Source organism: Anser cygnoides, chromosome 1 (assembly GCF_040182565.1).
Source record: "Anser cygnoides isolate HZ-2024a breed goose chromosome 1, Taihu_goose_T2T_genome, whole genome shotgun sequence".
Taxonomy (NCBI): domain Eukaryota; kingdom Metazoa; phylum Chordata; class Aves; order Anseriformes; family Anatidae; genus Anser; species Anser cygnoides.
This window is the reverse complement of record NC_089873.1, coordinates 66,827,555-66,847,409: the sequence shown is the minus strand read 5'-3', so window position 1 is coordinate 66,847,409 and position 19,855 is coordinate 66,827,555. Positions and strand designations below refer to the sequence as shown.

Here is a 19,855-nt window from a genome sequence, read left to right as displayed (position 1 = left end):
ATTCAGGAAAAACATGCCTTCTAATTAGACTTAGTGGGAGATTGCCAACATGAGGATCTCTGAATTTCGCCTTATCATTACAAAACGCAGACCTTGTCCGGAAACAGCTAAGACAAACATACAGCCATTTGGGCCACTGACCTTCAGGAGAGCAAGGACTGAAAATGACTCTTGTTATGTTTAACCCTGGGCCTGCTGCCAAAATAGCACTGCTGGGTCGAAGAACCAGTCATAGGTCTGATGTCTGCTATTTCAGGACCTACTATGGCTGGAAACAGGCAGATGGACCCGTACAAATGTTCCCAGATTGTCTAAGCTTGGTCATACAGAGATCACAAAGCCAAAAAGAGGTGCCTCATTTGATGACAGTTGTTTCTTTTTCTCATTTTTTTTTTTCTTCTTCCCTGTGCTGAATCCTTTCCTGTCCTCTGGTCATAGGGAAACTAAAACACTTTTCAGCAGAGAAAAAAACTCCCTACTTTCCCAGATCCAGCTTAATTAAGCTCTCATCCTGCCCTGGGATGTGCTAACATAGGCCTCTCTGTTTATAGGAAGCACCTTTTGATTCTAGGGGGTTCCACTACCAGCTTTTGTTGCCTAGCTCAGCACACAAACGTGCCCTTATTCAGCACGTCAGACACTCACCTTGGCGGAGAACTACTCTCACACTATGGATGTCCAATATATCTACTCAGACCTTTGTAGTTACCAGTTCTTTCACAAAAAGGTATTGCAACAGCTGCATGATAAATAGTGCCTAGACAAGCAGATTCCCTTGTTTAACAAGCCCAGAAACAGCAGGGAAACATCTCATTTCAGGGAGATTTAAAAATAAATAAAAAAAATTCTTAATTGGGGTGCTAAATAAATTCAGCAAAATCCATCAGCACACATAGCTCAAGCACACAGCCAGAATTGACCAGCACCTGTCTGACTTCAGTGCAATTGCCCTGGTTGCATCAGCTAAGGGAGAACTTGCAAAAGTTCTTGCTGAAAGATGTCCCTTCTTAACGTGGGCTGTCATTTCCTGATCTGACCATCTTAAGCAAATTGGCTCTCTTGATGTTTCCTGCTGATTTTCCCAAGCTGCCTGGTCACAGTGCTTATTTCCACCAACCTCAGTTAAAATACCTTAGCAGGAGGCAAACGTACTCACTACAGAAGTGGATCAAGCTTCACAACCTGTGCATCACTTGTGTGCCCAACGTTAAATCGCCCACATTTCACAGCCTGTAAACTTGTGTCTGGTTATCCCAGGCAAAAACAACAAAAAGACACAGCAAAATGAAGGTGTTTGGATTTCAGAAGCCAGCAACACAAACCCGAGAAAGCAGAAGTGAGAAGGCAGTCACACATCTCGGACTCAGTGCCACGCTCTGCTTGCCCCTTCCAGCTACAGCTGCCTTCACTCCAGCTCTCTGCCCACACGACCCACACCTTCCTTTGATCTGCCAGCAGCTGCTCTTTGCTGTCAAGCCTTCTGTGGGCCTTCACGCAGATTTGGTAGTGGGATGAGCTTTATACTGGAGGAGGAGCCAGTGTAAAAGCACCTCACCTTACCTTTCCTTCTCCTCCTCAAGCGCGCAGAGCTCAGTCCCTGATGTAGGCATTCCTTGCAGTCCCATAACCACTGACTGACAAAATGCCTTACGTGTAATCCTGCTGAGGAAAGCCGCTGCAAACAGGTAGGATGGATGACTGCTAACCAGTGACCTAAAGCCAAGTCTCTCTGAGTGTCGTTCCCTCCCCACCCCCCCAATATTTCAGCTCTGCTGTATGTGATGGGGAGAAGATCTTGTATTTACCATGTGTTGCTTCTCCCATAGTCAAGCCTTTATGCTGCCAAGGTGAAGCTAATCGTTAGAGAGTTGGTGTGGGAGGAGCTGAGTTCCCTAGCACAGGTTGATCCGTGCCTCTTCCTTTTCTTCCACATTAGAAAGGTTTCAGATGATCCTGCATATGGTGTCTTGATGGCTTGAAGCACTGGAGGCCTATTGTTTACCTGTAGTTCTCCCTCCTCATTACCTACAAGTGTTAGCAGCAAGGATAGCTCCTCTATTTGCCAAACACTTGTTGGGACCAGTATCACCTTCCTAGAAAGTGCCTGTTGTGCATTAGGTCATTTACCTACTTGGCATCAGCAGCTGTGACATGACATGGCCCAATATCTGGAACCCCCAGTGGGTGATGTTTGGGATTACAGCACAGAAGTCACTGTGGGTTTCAGATTGTACAGGTCTGAAGACATCTGCAGAAGAGTCATAGAATGGGTTGGGTTGGAAGGGACTGTTAAGGATCATCTAGTTCCAACCCCTTGTCATAGGTCGGGGCACCTCCAACCAGGTTGGCTAAGGCCCCATCCAACCTGGCCTTGAACACCTCCAGGGATGGGGCAGCCACAGCTTCTCTGGGCAATTTGTGCCAGTGCCTCACCATCCTGGGTGAAACATTTCTTCCTTATACCTCATCTAACTCTACCCTCTTTTAGTTTAAAGCCATTCCCCCTGTCCTATCACTACACTCCCTGACCAGGAGTCCCTCCCCAGCTTTCCTGCAGGCCCCTTTAGGCACTGGAAGGCCGCTGTAAGGTCTCCCCGGAGCCTTCCCTTCTCCAGGCTGAGCAACCCCAGCTCCCTCAGCCTGTCTCCATAGGAGGGGTGCTCCAGCCCTCTGATCAGCCCCGTGGCCTCCTCTGGGCCCACTCCCACAGGTCCATGTCCTTCTGGTGCTGGGGGCCCCAGAGCTGGACGCAGGGCTCCAGGTGGGGCCTCGCAGAGCAGAGCAGAGGGGCAGAATCCCCTCCCTCGCACTGCTGGCCTCGCTGCTTTGATGCAGCCCAGGGTACGGTCGGCTTTCTGGGCTGCAAGCATACATTGACAGCTCATGGTGAGCCTTTCATACACCAGCACCCCTAGGTCATTCTCCTTAGGGCTGCTCTCAATCCATTCTCTGCCCAGCCTATATTTGTGCTTGGGATTGCCCTGGCCCAGATACAGGACCTTGCACTTGGCCTGGTTGAACTTCATGAAGTTCACACAGGCACACCTCTCAAGCCTGTCCAGGTCCCTCCGGATGAAGCCCTTAGAAAGGTGAAACCTGACCCTACAGGCCTACGTTCAGATTTGTGACCCCCCTTCTGCTAGAGGTATATGAGGGCTGGCCAGATGGAAGAAACTTTCCCATCCTGATCAATTATGTTTAAATATGAACCTAAAGTGAATGGAGGTCTCTGACTCCACTGGTATAGCCTTCCTCACTTCTCTTCTTGAACAGGGCATTGCCTTATGTGGGGCTTCCCTGGAGTCCTCTTGGAAGATGTGCTGTAACCACTTTTAGGGCCGTAGAGAGTCAGACAGGAGGAAAGGCTGGCCTGTTTTACAGCTAGGGATCAACTCTTCTTAGGGCTGTGACTCATTTCAGAGGAAGGTGATAACAGCAAAACCCAGACTGCATCCTCACCTCTTCAACTCTAGGTGTGCAAAAAAGGAGGGACTGCTGCAGTTAAGAAAGATGAATCCATTCAGATAACCTCAAAGCTTAGGGCAAACTTGGCTATGGGACTTGGCTGAGACTCAGCTTTTAGAACTTGCAGTAACATTTTAAGGATTTTGCGGCCAGTGCATTTCCTTACTCTCAGTACCTTAGTTCCTTAGTTCCCTGATCACATTTATTGTGCAAATACTTTATATATAATGCTCTCTTCCCCATTTCCTTCAGAACATAAGACTTATTTAAATCTTTAAGCCTGTTTCCATTATTGGGTTCCATTATTCTCCTCTTTTTTTTTTTTTTTTTTTTTTTTTGGGTGGCAAAAGTGCTGGGGATACCAGTACTTCATGTTAAGTTTTTATTCTGGAATGTGCAGTGGAGGGGGGGGATGTTCCATGTCATCCAGCGGAATATGATTACGAGGGAGCCTGCAGCATGGTGCAAAGGGCAGTTTGACCCACAGGGCTAACACACTGTGGAGCTAAGCCTCGGCCACTTGGCAGAGATGTGACACAGCCCTCCCAGAAACCTTTCCCCACTCCACACGGTAGCTGCCCTCAGCTCTGGGCCACGGTTTCATACAGCGATCACCAGATGGATGTGATCTGCCTGTGCCACCTCTCCTCCTATTATGGCTTTGTACCATCTCTGTGGTAGCCACAGCATGAATGGCTAAAAGGAATTACTGCGGGTCATTTTACTTGCTTTTAGCATGATTTTAGCAGAGGAAAACAAGGAGAAGAGTAAATACTGTGTGACCATCCCATTCTTTTCAAAGCTGACAAGTGCCTGCTAACTACATGGTACAGTCTGGGGCTCTGTTCCTCACGTCCTAGTGGTGGGCACGGGAAGAAAGGGCCAGCCAGAGAACCTGAAAACACTGAGATGAGGGAGGCATTGGGCTGAACAGGTCTAGAGGCAGCCACGAGGGTGGTGGGAGGCTGCACTGAACAGAGCAAGAGCTAATGGGGCAGACAGAGCCCCCCTTCCGTGTCCATCTGGGCTCAGGAGCAAGGAAGGAGAGCAGAAAATCCCCAGAAGTTTCTGTACTGTTTACTTCAAGTGGTCAGAGGAACATACCAAGCCTTATGCCTGCTCCCTCCCCCACCAGTCACTCCCTGTGGCCTCTTCAGGTTTGATTTGTGTAAAGGGGAGGTGGACAGAGCTTTGTTAGCAGCACACCCTGTCACAAATCCATCGCTGTTTTGTTCCACAGCAGCTTAGACCACCTTTGGGGCACTCCAGTAAATGAAATGTTTACCTCCTGCTCATTCGCTGGCAGGAAACGGCTGATCCAGCACTAGAGGTTGCCGTCAAAAATCATGCCAACAAAAACAGAGAAGTAAAATAGTTGGTTGAAAATAGAGGTAGACCCAAGAGAGCTGCTGGGGCTATATGTCACGTAAGCCTCCATCACCGCAGTGGGACCACGCAGAGGCCAGGTGCAAAGCCCTCTATCTGGCCATAAAACACCAGGCTGGAGAAGCTCCTGCTGCTATGCCTGCTTTAGGTTCTTCTCCTACAAGTCTCTGAATTAGTCTTCTTACAGGTAGCAGACGGACGTTTCCTTGGCCAGAAACTCGTAGCTTTAATCGGCTAAGTACTTAATTCCTTTCTTTACGGGCTTGCAGCAGTTGCAATCACGGCAAGTGGATCAAGCATTTTCTGTCTGCTGAGGAAGAGGCAGGTGAAGGGTCTGGCTCGCAATTCTTCTGGCTTGTCATTTTTATCAGGCTGTGTCCTCCCCCTTGGTCATTACAGGATAAGAAAGGCATTTTACTGTATTTTCTCAACCTTTAGGTTGTCCATCATTCCACTAGCAGGCTGTAGCAGGGAAAGAAAAGAGATAAACTGGGGGGAGGGTTGGCTCAGGCCACCAGAGTCTCTGCAGTAAGAAAAGAGACTGAAGGTAGGGCTGCTTTCGAGGGGGATGTTAGAAGGTCAAGAAGGGGGGTGGGTGGGAGGGGGGGGTGATGACAAGGCTAAGAGTCCAGGGAAAACAGAGCTGCAAAGTTTACACAGGAACCCACAGGAGAAGGCTGCGGGCAACTGGCTGTTTTGCTTGTCTTTAAAGCCAGCTCTGAAAGGGGGTGGGGGAAACGCTGAGGTCGGGGTAGAGAGAGGAAAAGAGAGTCTCCCATGGACTGGTGTGAGAAGGGCAGACAGGCCGTCCCTGGGGCACTGGGGGTGTTAGGGGATGCAGCTGTTTCCAGATGTGATGTAGAAGAAATCAAAAGGCGCACGTATAACACACAAAACCTAGTAGCGTTGCCGATGAAATTTTCCTTTCTTGAAGGAAAATGACATGGCTGGGTGTTTAGCACAGGGACGAGTGGGCTAAAGGCTGCCTGCTGGTGCTGGCAGTGCTGGGCTCAGCAGCCAAGGCAGGCGCTGTGGGGTGCGGTGCTTGGCCGCCCTCAGCTCCTGCCGCGTGTGCCAGGCTCAGCCTGTGCCTGACCGCTGGCAAACTCCCTACGCGGTGGTTTAAAAATAAACACTTGAGCCTGTTGGACGGTCTTCCTCGTAAAAATAAATACGGCATCTCTGCCAGCCCCCTGGGAGCTGGGGCACACGCGCTCTTTGGGGGCAGCTCTTCACCCACCAGGTCTCCGCTGCATAAGTCACCCCATGCGGGGAGCTCAGAGGCCGGGTGGGTGCAAAATCCCCCTGCTGACCCCAGCCCCAGTGCTCCAGGAGGGCTGGCAGCCCCAGCGACATTTTCTGCTGATTCACAGGAAGAAAACAGAGCCCACAAACCAAACAGCAGCAGCAGGGGCAGCAGCTCACCCCCAGCCAGGGTGTGGGAAACCAACTCTCCCATGCACCGGATCTCCAAAAGTTCACTCCGGTTCCCCGCTATCCTCCCCCACCCCTTTTTTCCCTTTAAAGCAGAACAAGCCCTCCCTCCAGCAGGGCCCCCCTGCTCCCCCCGTGCCGAGAGCCCTCTGCCAGCCGGACAGCAGCGGGGCCGTGGAGCAGCGGGGACCCCTGCCGGCCTCTGCGGGCGATGGGGGCATTTACACGCAGTTGTGCTCCGGCAAGCGGCTTTAAAACCCGGTGCTGCACGGCCTGCTGAGAGGCTGCTGGAGCAGAGTACTTTCCGTAATGTCTCCGGGGCCGGCATAAGTTTTGCCAGGGCAAGGAGGAGCTGCAAACGCTTGTAGGAAACTAAAGCGATGCTGGCAGGTTGTGGAAACGATGTGAAATAAACAGTAGGCAATTCAGTTAAGGCAAAGGCACTTAAGGAGGTATAACCATCTGTACAAATGCATAACCCTGTGTTGCCAGTGCTTTAACAGTGCTGCAGAAAGGGCTCTGGGTGCTAAAGTGGGTCAAAAACTAATTAACAGTGATATTCGTGGTGATGGAAATGAACACGATTCCAGTCTTTGTATAATTGATGCTTAAAGTTGTATGTGTTAAACCTGCCGCACTGCAAGAGTCGGGAAATCTTACACCTATCCAGAAAGCAAGCAATCATTGTTTCATCTCCACGGGCACGGAGTGAACCTTTTGCTTTTCTCAGGTTTGAAAAGGCCTCAGCAGAATTCAGCGTTGAGATTTCTGTTGCACGCTGGAAGAAAGAGGGAGCCACTGGGACACATCATCGGAGAGCAAGGAAAATGATCAGGGCTTTAGAAGATTTTATGATCTGTAGGCAAAAGACCATAAGACTTGGGTTTCTATAGAAAAGACTGAGCAAAGGCAGGGCAGCAGTTCTCATAGGTGTAAAAAATGGTCACGGAGCTCCTTCTTTGCATGTGCACCGCAGGCAGGGTAAGTGGCAGCAACCTCCGACTGAACTCAGGCGGAATGAAACCTTTGTAACCCTCAGGACCAGCCCACACAGCGCTGGAATAGGCTCAGTAACAAAACCAAGAGCCTCCCATCGCTGGAGCGTTCGGGAAGGGGTTAGACAAACCACCGTGAGGCTTGGCATAATTGATGTGGAGGCGTCTAAGCCTCTAGCTGTCCTCCTGCCCTTGTGACTCTGCCCACCTCTCCCACAGCTGGCGCAGGCTGCCCCTCCGGCTCCCCCGCGCCCCCCCGTACCGCACCCAACCCCGGCCCCCTCCCGCACTGCGGGGCCGTGTCCGCCGCCGCCCCGCCCCGCCGGCCCCGCGCCCGCCGGGAGCTGTAGTCCGGGAACTACGAGCCCCGGCGTGCCCCGCCGCCGTGCCGAGCCGAGCCGAGCCGAGCCGTGCCGTGCCGTGCCGGAGGCAGGCGGGCGGCCAGGCGGGGCGGCATGGCGCTGCGCGGCTGCCTGCGGGCCGGGCGCGGGGCGCTGCGCGGTGCGGGGCCACCGGGGCCGCCCGGCCGGGGGTGCAGCGCCGGGGGCCGGGTGAGCGGCGGCGGCGGGGGCCGGGCTGTCCGGCCGCGTCCTTCCCGGGGCCCGCGGAGGGCTCGGGGCGGCCGCTGGGGCTTGGGTGGCGGCCGGGGTCGGCAAATGGCGGCTTGGCGGTGACCGCGCGCTCCTCCGCTCGCCTTTCAGCCGCCGGCCTTCGGCTTCCTCTTCGACATCGACGGCGTGCTGGTGCGGGGCAGCCAGGTGGTGCCCGCCGCCCGGGAGGCCTTCCGGAGGCTGGCGGGCGCCGGCGGGGGGCTGCGGGTGCCCGTCGTCTTCCTGACCAACGCCGGCAACTGCCTGCGGGCGGCCAAGGCCCGAGAGCTGTCCCAGGCGCTGGGGCTGCAGGTGAGGGGCGCCCGGGAGAACCTCGGGGCTGGGGACGCCGGCCCCGCGTGCCCCCCGGCAGCCTCTCCTCGCCTCTCCTCTCCTCTCCCCGCAGGTGTCTCCGGAGCAGGTGATCCTGTCCCACAGCCCGCTGCGGCTCTTCAGCCAGTTCCACCAGAAGTGCATGCTGGTGGCCGGGCAGGGGCCCGTGGAGGAGAACGCCCACAAGTATCCTTTGCTGTGCTTGTCCTGCTTCTTGCTGCTGCTTCCCCGCTACATGCTGCCATTCCAGCTCTGCCCCTACACATAACATCTGCTTGGTCAGCTTGTGGAGGTGCAAGGAGACAGAAAGGCCTCGGCTCTTGTCTTATGGGGAGGCACCCGTGTGGAGAGGCTCACATGTAGGCACTTACTGTCGATCTCCATCTCAGTCCCTTCTTGTCTTTCCTTGGTCAGCGTTTCACTTCTCGTGCTGATTGCCTCTCCTGTGAGCTGCGTTACTCTTCTTGCTAGCAAGGTGTCATCAGGGGGCTCAGAGCCTTTGGGCCTCTCTCACTCTTGAGATAAAGTTATGCTCCTTCCAATTCTGGCAAAATGCATTATAGATCACTCCCAGCACTTCCACAACTAAGGTTTTCCCCAGCAATTTCAAAGCAGTTGAAGCATCTCAAATATCATTAGAGCCAGAGCATCGCGGTACAGACATGGTTTAAAAGACAATCTGACACGCGTACTGCCTTCCCAAGGTAAGGGTCTGACGTAGCTCATACCTGCAAGGAGGTAAGAACTGCCTGCAACATCTACAGCATCTTGGCCCATGCATCTACTCACCATTTCAGCCCATCAGCTTCATCACTGAAGTGCTTTGGGCAGCTTCCCCTCATTTGCACAGCCCTGTTCCCTGGGCCTTTGAAGGCATATCACCTTCGATGCCAGGGTTAGCTCTGGAAGGAGAACCTCATCCTAACCTGCTCCTGCTTGCTTAGCTTCTCTGAAGGGGTGGATTTGGATCATGGCTCTGTCTCTCTAACTGAGGGCGTTAATGGCTTCTTTGAGTTAGCTTAACAGGTCCCACAGAGAACAAAATGAACTGGAACAGGGAACACACAGAACAGACCCTCCCCTTCTGTACACGTGTGCAGTCACACCTTGTGCTTAACCTCTGGCTGCATTTGGTACAGAACTTTGGCTTTGCTGTGCTTCCCCAAGACAAGCAGGATGAGCTAATGGAAAGGTGTTCTGCAAGCGAATGCAACGTAGCCTTCCCTTGTGTCTTTTTACCAGCACGCACCGTTGTCTTTTCACCAGCTAAGCTGACGAGAGCGTCACTGATTCTGCTTCTAGCCAAGAAGCCTGACCTGCAGTGCCTCAGTACTAGAGCGCTGGCCTTAAAGGTCTCCTGAAGCACATCCATTCTGTCTTGGAGCCACCTCTGTGCTCTTCCTACTTGCAGGTGTACCTGATTACAAAGTAAATCACTCCAGTCTGTGCTTTTTTTTTTTTTTTTTTTTGGTAAACCTTAAGGCCACCTTTAGGTTGAAGCATAACCTACAGTTTGATTGAAAGCCTTGAAGTTATGCATTACCGGGTTTATGTAACTGCTCTGCTACTAGGACTAGCATTTCTTAATCCTATAGATGCCTTTGCTAGTAACTTAAAAAAAAAAAAAAAAAACATAACCAAACAAACAAAAAACAGACCTCATGTGATTCCTTGATGAACTGAAATAGCCTGGGGTTCAAGCATGTGGTCACCATAGAGGCACTGAGGAAGGCATATCCCCTATTAGACATGGTGGATCAGAGCCGGAGGCCAAAGGAGTTGGTAATTTCTCGACACATCGGTGGAACAAGTGGTCTGGTGTGGTGTTTCTTAAAGGATACAACATGGGGTGGAGAAGCTGCAAAGTCGCAGAGCAGACTTTGGCTGCTCGTGACCTTTAGCGAGAGCCTGGGATTGGTGCTGTGCAGCCAGCATCTCTCTGCTGTTCCCTGTGTTGTCTCCTGCTGGAAGGGCAGTCTGTTTCCCCCTTGCGTACCAATGCCATGCCTATGTTTCACTACTATTCCTTGCAGTGACTGGTAAAATGGCTTGGTTGACACCTCCAGGTCTGAGAGACAGGAATGCAAGATCTGTGAAATCCAATCTGGGATGGGAATGTGGGGGAAATCTTTCTTGGGATTCAAGGTGGCCTTGTCCTGACCCTTTATGGGACTGCCTTGGCAGTTTCAGAGGAAGCATTTTTAGTTTTGTTTTGGAGACTGCATTAGACTTTGCATTACTAACCTACTCCTTTTTTTTTTTTGGCAGCCTCCTCCAACCACTGGCTTCCCCACTATAGAAGGTAAGCAGTGGCCTTTGTTTACATATGAACAGCAAGCAGAAATAACAGTAAGGCAAGCCAGCTGGGATGGGAGCTAATGACGTGCTGTCAGCTCGTCAGTATCTGCGGGTGGCTTATTCAGAGGGTACAGCCAGGTGGCAGCCAGGCAGCCCTCATGCAACGTGAAGCACAAGCCAGTAAGAGCAAAGCCAGCTTTTATGTGTGCTGTGATCCAACATCTGGAAGCAGTGGTGAATGTGATCCAGTGCCATGCAGACTAGCACTTTGGCATCAGCTGCATTTTGATGGTAGCTGTATGAGCCAGGACACCCCAGCAGAAGGTTTGTAGTGGGTAGCTCTTGGTAGCAGGTCGTGTACATGGACACTGAGTTTCCAAGCATCTCTTGACATCTTCCAGGGGTGATTCTGTTTGGTGAGCCAGTGAGGTGGGAGACAAGCCTGCAACTTATTATTGACGTACTCTTGAGCAATGGGAGCCCTGGGGCAGAGCTGGAAGAAATACCGTACCCCCACCTGCCTGTCCTTGCCTGCAACATGGATCTCCTGTGGATGGCTGAAGCCAAGATGCCCAGGTAAAAAGCACGTTTAAAAATTTTAGGGTGGTTCGTACAGCTCTCCTGCAGATGGCCTTTTTTGACACAGTATTTTTTTTTAGTGTTAGTCTGACTGTGTGACATAATTAGCAGCAGAAACACAAAAATTGCATGAGAAACTAAGACAAACTTTAAAGAAGCAAGCCTGTGTAGGAGTCTGTGGGCAGATGCCACGTCCAAACTGTGCAGTATCCTGGTTACAGCAGATGGATTGTCCTTGTCTCTGAGGAGTGTTTGCCATGCACGTGGTGTGACTGGGGACACTGATGACCTTTCTGGAGCAGGTTCGGCCATGGCACTTTCCTTCTCTGCTTGGAGAACATCTACAAGAAGGTGACAGGCCGGGAGCTGAAGTACGAGGCCCTGATTGGCAAACCCAGCACAGTCACCTACCGCTATGCCGAATACCTGATAAACGAGCAAGCCAAAAAGCAGGGCTGGAACTCTCCCATCCGACGCCTCTATGCAATTGGGTAAGAGACTGATTTACTTTCTGGTTTGCTTAGGGAGTTGCGTACTGATTTACGTGGTTTTATTTAATGGAGATATCTAAAACAAATACTGAAATCCCCGTGGTTAAGTGTGCAGCCTCACATCTTAGAACAGGGGATGTTATCTTTTTGCACCCTACACTTCTAATTTGAAGGGCACTGTCAGCCTAGCAAAGCTGTTACTGGGGGTGCAGTGTGCACGTAGCATGACTTGTTTAAAGAACAAGGTAAAAGACCCAAATGTAGTACCGTTGGCCCAGTTAGGCCAAACACTTGGGATTGTAGGGAATACGTGACTGTAATGGCTAAAATTGCTTTGGACGTGATCTTTTCCCTTTGAAATAAGATATTTATGAAGCACGTGGCCTTTACCACAGCCGAATGGGACACACCAGTAAGTGGACTGCCCACCCAGTCCAGGTGGCTCTCCTGATGTTAGCAAATATCTCGTACCCCTTCCTCCCTCAGTGCTGCCTTACTCCCAGACTGCCAGAGCCAGAAATCGTTGTGTGGGTTGGTTTCTCATGTCTGTTTCATGCTGTGACCTTACCCAGGGACAACCCTATGTCTGATGTCTATGGGGCAAACCTCTACAACAACTACCTCAAGTCAGCTCAACGGAACCAGGTCCAGGCTGGGGTGAAGAGGAGCCCACAGGCAGCCAGTCCCCAAACCGAGGACCGCCTTGCAGTGGAGAGCTGCAAGTCAATTCTGGTCTGCACTGGGGTCTACCGCCACAATGCAGAAGTTCCCAGTAAGCCAGAGGAGCGCAACACAGAGACTGTGTTCCACGGCCATCGGGACTTCGGCTTCGACCCCAGCCTGGTGGAGGCATCATACATTGTGCAGGATGTGAATGAAGCTGTGCAGCTTGCTTTCAAGAAGGAGAACTGGAGCTAGGGTTGAGACAGGTGTGCCTAAAGATCTACTGTCAGGAATTATATATAGCGGAGAGGGGAGGAATGGGGAGAGACCTGGGGCGCTCTTTTAACCTAGCCAACATGAAGGAGAACTCTCCGTTTCAGCACTAAAAGCCCCTCACTTTTATTGATACTCTTCTGCAATCTTGCCAGCAGGCTTTTAACTGTGAACTTAAATTGCTGTAATCACAAATTGAGCCATAACGGAAACAGGATACAAGGAGGACTCTTGCCCCAGCAATCCCAGTTTTGTTCAGCTATGAGAGTTCTTTCTTTTCCCCCACTTTGTCTGTGAGGCTCAGGCAAGCCCACCCTCTTCCTTGCAATCTATTTGGGGATGAAGCTCTTCCCTGTGCAGGGTGCCACCGTCAGTCAATGTGCCATTCATACCATGTGCCATTTGTCCAGCCAGAAGTTGTGTTGTGGTGGCACTCTGCCAAGGGAAGACTTTAAGTCTTAGCATTCTCTCTATAAAGAATAAGTGCCTGTGGACTTTAACAAATTCTTCTTGCTTGGGGATTTGCCGCTGTATCACTGTCGGTCTGACACAAAGTCCCATTTTGCAGTCCTCCAGCAGCTACGGAGGGGCTGGGCCCCTTGAAGCAGCAGTAGCCAGAGCAGCTTGCTGCAGGGCCACAGGGGAAGTCATGTTATTCTCACCCCCTCTTTGGCATTTGTGAACACTTCTGCTGTGTTGCATCCTGCCTAGGGAGCCATTAGCCTGTTCTCAAGAGCAGAGGAAACCACTGCAGAGTCTGAGTTTCCAGAGGTGTCCTTGCCTAGTACTCAGTGTTGAAGAAAGAGGGTGTTGTGGCGCCCACCCTGACCCCAGCTGGTGCAAGGGACATCCCCCTGCTCCAGCTGACAGCTTCCAAAGAGGGGCCCCTGAGAGCAAGGGCCAGCCAGCACAAGTCACAGCCCAGCCTTGTTCCTTCTCTGCATGCAAGGATTGAGGTAGGAGATCATCAAGTCAGGGCAGTACCTGAACTCAAAATCCCCGTTCTTCATCTCTGATAGTATGAATTTATCTGTCCTTCACTTTCTTTTTTCCTTCTTCCCTCATGTGGTTTGCAAGTCTGGAATACCCCATGTGGTCTGATCCCTGTTCCCTCCTCTTCCTGTAGCGTGCAGGTAGAGTCCCCCTAACATGAACTGGGACTTCCCTGCTGAAGAACATTTCCATATCCCTAATGGCATGCCCCTTCTACTGCCTCTGTTTTCCTAGCTCAGGCTATCCAGAGGAAGATCAGGCCCTGTGTTTCTTTAGACAATGCAAAGAAGTTAAGCAAGTATTGCTTGGGAAATCCATGTGAAAAATTGGATTAGCAAGGAGCATCTTAATTCCAGAGGAGCATCATGATTTTAGAAACATGTCAGTTTGCATATGCAGTAGAAAGCCTTTGGAGCCAGCACAAATGAGTCAGTGTTCCTAGTTATATCCAGCTCACACCACACACAGATCAGAAATAGGCCTTCTCTGCCCTCACTTCCCTTCTTCCTTCTTAGCCAGGCAGCTCCAAGCACATGGTACAAGCAAAATGTTCTGTGCAGAAGAACTGTATAGATCTTAAAATCTCAGCATCCATCTGCTTCAGCAGCTTTCTATCCTCTTGATACTGATGTGTCTTCCTAGGAAGGTCACACTGCAGAGCAGGCTCTTTTCTTAAGTTATGGCAGGCTCTGTGTCTGAAGGGGACTGGGTGCACTCAGCGACCCAGGCAGAGAGGCCCTTTTACATGGCTTATTTCTCCAGGCTTTATTTTCTGAATAGGAGCAGAAAAATACCTCTTGGGGTGAATTTACCTCTTGTGAAATCATAACAGAAAAGAGCCTCTTCACTAGCTGGGATTCTTCTCCTTTGTCTTACCAGGACAAGAATCATTTGGCTGCTTCTAAGAGCAGCTGTAATGTGTGAAACACAAATTTAGATTTGAATCCTTTGCCTTTCATTGGAGAGGAAAAAATAACTTCTTCATCTTGCACAAAACAAAGGCTTGTCTACAGTTCCCAGAAGTATAAATACAGGGAAGGACTTGGCATATAACTTAGGGACATCTTTTAGATTTCAGAGCATCTCCAGAGTCACAAATGTGCTGTGGACCCACTGTGCAATACTGGAGGCCCAAGTCCCATTTATTCATAAACCAACTGTTGTGTCCCTCAGCTGCACTTTTCACAGATGATATCCACTGCAGGAAGAAGAATGCTCCTTTTCCTTGCAATATTTGCAAATTTGGGTGATAACTTTCATAGGATCAGTTGGGAACCGTCTTCTAGGCCATAATTAGGTAGACCTCAGAGAACTGATTGCTGGTGATAGCTCCTGGCCATGCCCTCCAATTGTTAGGTACTTCTCTGCAGAAATACTGATGTCTGTCCATCTGTGTGCGCAGTGGCCTTTGGTAGAGCTCTCTTACTATTCATTAAGACCAGGTGCTGCTGAACCAACGTTCCCTGAGGGGTGTAGTGCTACCGAAATTGCTGTCCCAAATGGAATCTGGTACCCTGGTGGCTGCTGATGCCAGTGATAGCTTGTGGAAGGAACACAGAGGGGGATTTTGAGAAATCACAGGCAGTTTGTAGTCTCCTTTCAACATGCGTGGTACTTAGCCAGAAGTGGGGTAGGTATCAGGAGGAAGGAGGTAGGGCCCTGTGCAACAAGGGAACAGGTTTGCATTTGCACAGAGAGTGAGAAGGCACCTCCATCTTTAGAACAGTAGCGATGGAGATCTGACTGATGTGAATCTGCTTTGGGTTAGCTCCAGATTTTTTTTAAACTATGTTAGTGTTGAAGCAGTGCTCTGGGAGTCTTTAAAACGTGTAGGAGGAAATTCACTGATAGGGAATTCAAGCAATACTTCACTTGCAAGTTGAAATTGGGTGGAGGGGAAGAGAAGAATTCTAGAAAAATCTTGTAGCCTTTCTCCAATTCTTACCAAGCAAGGTTGTATCAAAGGCTCTGCTTGTTGGTCTGTGCACTAATTAGATAGGCTACCCTTGGTCTGAGCAAGAGACCTTGCCCTTCTTCCCCTGCTCAGCCCCTTGAAACTGCACTTTGTCAAAGTCATTTCCCAGGAATTGTATAGGCACAGTGGATGGAGTAGGAAATCTGGGTTCTCTTGCTGCTGTCTGATACCGACTTGGTTACTTTTATTGAGGAAAGTGCTTGCCAGATCTCTGTTCCATCAGTGTTGGGGTAGTGCGCTGTGCAGGCTCCTAGCTTATCTGCAGTTCATCTACAGGACATGCTAGTGCTAGAATTCAGTGAAATCCTTTTTCCTTGGAAATGCAGTTTCCTGGAATTAGCTTCAAGTTTGGCTGGAACATATCCTTTCGTTTTTCTCATGTATTGCACAGATGTGGCATTTCAGATGCTGTTATTTCTCTGGTTCGGAGTAAGCATACTTCTGTGCAGATTTTTGGACCAAAAAGGAGAGCGGACTTCACTTGTTCTCCTGACTCCTTAATATTTATATGGTGCACTACCCTATGCAATGAACATGGTGAAGTCCTGATCCTAAGAACTCCATCTTCCACAGATGGATCGCTTTTAGTCAAGCTTAAAGGGGATATGTGGTAAGGTGAGACAACTGAGAATAGCAGGGAGGAACTGAAGGAGGCACAGACTTCATTTTGGATCTGAAGCAGAGAGCTTTTACATCATGTAATAACATGGCGGACAAAGAAGACAATTCCTTTATTCGACAGGGCACATGCAACTATTGGCCTGGCATTCAGGGAATCACATAACACTACTGTACCCTTCCTTCTAATCTTAATCCTGGTGTGTCTTTCTGCCCTTCCCTCCCCCTACTCCCCATAAATGGATAATGTTTCAGATTATGTCATGTGCACTGTAGCAGGGTGATTATGTATGGTACAGAGAAATCACAAGCTGTGATTGTTTTACCTTTCAAATTAAGTTTAACCCAGTTCCAGAGCTGCTTCTTTTAACTAGCACATATAAAAATAATAAAAGAGGTTTTCTTTGAAATAAATTTTAGCATGTGGTGTGTGCATTTCATGAGTGTTGTCCTGGCTTCTTTCATGCCTTTGCCCTAGAAGATTATCAGCACCAAACTGTCTTTTGTTCCGTTCATCAAGGCAATATCAGATTGTCTTGAGGGAACCACCCTGAAAGATACCCCTCCAGCAATGCTTTTGATAGGACTGATCTGTAATTCCCTGTAAACTGTATGTCTGCCTTACTCAGATGAGATGAGCGTGACTTTGACCATTCCTACTCTGTAGGGGGGAGGGGGGAAAGGACATGTCACATTGTGTGGTGGCCTGATTGACTCTCCGCAGTCAATTTTGGTATGCCACCTGTATGAGGTGCTTTCACACTAGGCACTTAGTTGTGACCTGACCTAACCAGTTGTTTGTAATGATAACTTCTACTGGGTGGGGAAGCAACAAGCTAGATACCACCAACTTTGTCTGCTATTTCAGATGAAGAAAAAGCCTGAGGGCATATTAAAGCCATCCTTGCCATTAGAAGCTTCCTTGGCACTGTGTTAAACCCATTGTGATCACCTAAGAAACCCACCCTGTTTGACAAGAGCTCTGCTCTGGTACCTTTTGAAGAAAGTGAGTGAAGTTGAGACAGATACTAACTGAGAGAAAGTCACGTTAGAGCCTAAAGGTTCCACTGACTTCAGCAGATGGAAAACAAAAGATCCTACTAGGTGAAAACCATCAGCTTTAATGGTCTAGAAACTGCAGATGTGCAATAGTTCACTTGTGAGCTTTTCCACCAGAAGGTTTTTTTTATCTGCAAAGCTCACTGCTCACAGGAGGCACATTAGACCACAAAACATGCACAAATGACTCACAGCCCTGAGAACTTGATGTTGAAAGGAACAATCGGTTCCTTGCAGTAAAAGCAGTTGTGGAGGGACAGGACAAGGATTCCCATTCTCAGCAGGGAAGGAATAGAGTTGTAGTCCACATCCTGGAGAAACGACCTATGGCTTGGACTTCAAATAAATAAATAATAATAAAAAACATGGACCAATCCCCTCATTTTATCCAGTACTCTAGTAGTTGGAGCATTCACCAAATGTAGGGCAGACCAAGGTTTAGAGATCGAAATCCAAACCTCTCAAATGCATGCTATTAATCACTGTACTGTTAAAACACAGGAGCAGATCAGAGCAAAGGTGTCCATTCTAGAAGGAGACAGCTTAGCTGCCAGCTAGGGTCCCACAGACACCCATAACCAACATAAAGGGCACAGTTAAACATTGACATTAGGAAACACTGAAGAAGGAACAACTCAAACAGGAAGGACTGAGTGCAGTGTTCAAGTTGGAGTTGCCTCCCAGGTGGATGCTGTGGGAAACACCTACTAGAGTAAGCCCTGAGAAATGCTTAGTCTGTAGATTTTGGTGGGCTGTGAACACAGGCTAAGCAATTACCTCCTCATAGACCTTGGCCTTTCAGGGGCATGCCCACACCCTTTGTCCACTGAATCTAACTTCATTTATAAAAATGCAAGTCCACATGGACAAATTATGCAGCCACACAAACAACATAAAGATGTTTATGGATCCAGTCTGCAACACTTTAAAACCCCACACCAGCAAGACAGCTACACACCCTCTCAGAACCAAGCTGCCTCCATCAAGTAATGCCTTTTTCAGTGATTCACTGTAATAAACCAGTTCAACTACTAAGATCTTTCACTTTCTCCTCAAGGCCAGTTCCGATACACACTGTATGCTAAGACCTATTAAGCACAAAATACTGAGAACAACCCTCAAATTCTCTTCACACCCCTAACCCACTACAATAAGCATGAAAAAAAAAGGTCTCCACATTTTATGCTGGTATCAAAAGCTCTTTGAACTGAAATGTAATTATCAGTAACAGATGGTTACACCTTTATCCCTTTTTGAAGAGTATCTGTGTTCCTCAAATCATAATTCTGGATCAGCAGTTTAGTTACAAAGACTCAGCGTTTGGAGGTGGAGAAGCTGAGGAATCTTTGAATTTTGGTGCTGGCCAGGTGAAACTGCTCTACACTCGCTGTAACTTCAACCCTGAACATCTGAATAGACTAAGTCAGTGCAGTACAAAGCCTGTGTTGGAGAATCCCAGAACCTTCCTATCCCACACAAAGGGCGTTTTAACCACGGTTACAGCAGATTATGCTCAAACTCACTGAAATCAGCTTTGCCTCTTTCCCTCCCTCCCACTGCTGCCAGTTTCTGACAGCTTACTGCAGGGTATAATTAGGGTTTTAGCTTCTAGTCTTTCTTTCAGGCATATTTGTCCCCCCACTCCTCTTTTTTTTTTTCCCCTACCAAGCAATTGAATCATTATTTTGTTTACTCTTGAGTTCTGCCCTCAAGAAGTTTTTGTCTTTCCCCCAGCAGGGGTATTTTTGAGGGCACACTACTCATTTCTGCTAGTAGTATAAACTAGAACCAGGAGCATTTTAGATACTCACTACAACTATTTCACAAAACTCTGTTGTCTGCTGCTTGCCTTTAAATGTATACATACACACACAGACACCCTCTATGTATTTACATAAATGTAAAAAGAAGCCAGAAACATAGCTTTGGAGCTGCTGAAGAGTAGAAGCTATTTATAGTTTAGCTTTTTAATGTTTTAACAGTAATGGTTAAGCACTAACACTTCCAAGGGCTGCACATTGCATTAAGTAACTGGATCAAACGGGAAGCATCAGCTTGTCATATCTCAACCTACAGTGTGCTACAAAAAGCTCTTCAGTGCTTTCTCAAGTAGAAGACATTTCTCTCTTCGCTCCCATTTTAAGGTACAAGCACAATTTCTGGTTCTTTCCACACAAATAAGCTCTTTTTTTGTTATTGTTGTTTTTAATTCTCTTTGTTTGGGTTTTGTTTGCCCTGCTGAAGCCATACTCAGCCCAAGGAAGCCCTTGAACTCCCACCCTCCTTGCCAGCACCCGCCATCCTTGCTCACTGCAGGGCCCCCTTCCCACTTGCCTACCTTCAATGCTGGGGCCTTATCCAGTCCAGCAGGGATCCCTCAGTCTCCCAAGATCTGTTTCCAAAGGCACCCCTTGCCCTGCTCCCACAGCCCCAGGCCCAGCAGGCCCAAGCTCACAGGGAGGACACGATGCAGGTCCCTCCACCATACAGGTGCTCAGCCAGGTGGGCCCACTTAGCACCCCGCTGCCCCACTCCCTGCCCCACTCAGGGATGCTCAGTTTTCATTCCATGTCCTGTCACAGAGGTTGAAAATCTTTCTTGCGGTGGAATAGGAATTGTGTTAGAAGCAACACTGATACACTAATCTTCAGGACTGACCAGTCCCTGTCACATTAATCATGCCAGTGACTCAAATGTTGGCTT

The 19,855-nt window shown here is 49.3% G+C and overlaps 1 protein-coding gene across 2 annotated transcripts; it reads left to right on the top strand.

The window, feature by feature from the left end:
* Positions 1-143: 143 nt before the first annotated feature.
* HDHD5 (haloacid dehalogenase like hydrolase domain containing 5) lies at positions 144-16,507 on the top strand. 2 transcript variants are annotated; one of them, XM_066998760.1, is made up of 8 exons: positions 144-7,831; positions 7,982-8,182; positions 8,277-8,389; positions 9,892-10,021; positions 10,472-10,505; positions 10,903-11,077; positions 11,383-11,571; positions 12,144-16,507. In XM_066998760.1, the coding sequence occupies exons 1-8, from the start codon at positions 7,736-7,738 to the stop codon at positions 12,487-12,489; spliced, it is 1,284 nt and encodes a 427-aa protein (XP_066854861.1). In that variant the 5' UTR covers positions 144-7,735; the 3' UTR covers positions 12,490-16,507. The 2 variants fall into 2 exon arrangements, with proteins under 2 accessions (XP_066854861.1, XP_066854869.1); XM_066998768.1 differs by having other exon boundaries at positions 7,604-7,831; positions 9,892-9,985.
* The last annotated feature ends 3,348 nt before the right edge of the window (positions 16,508-19,855 follow it).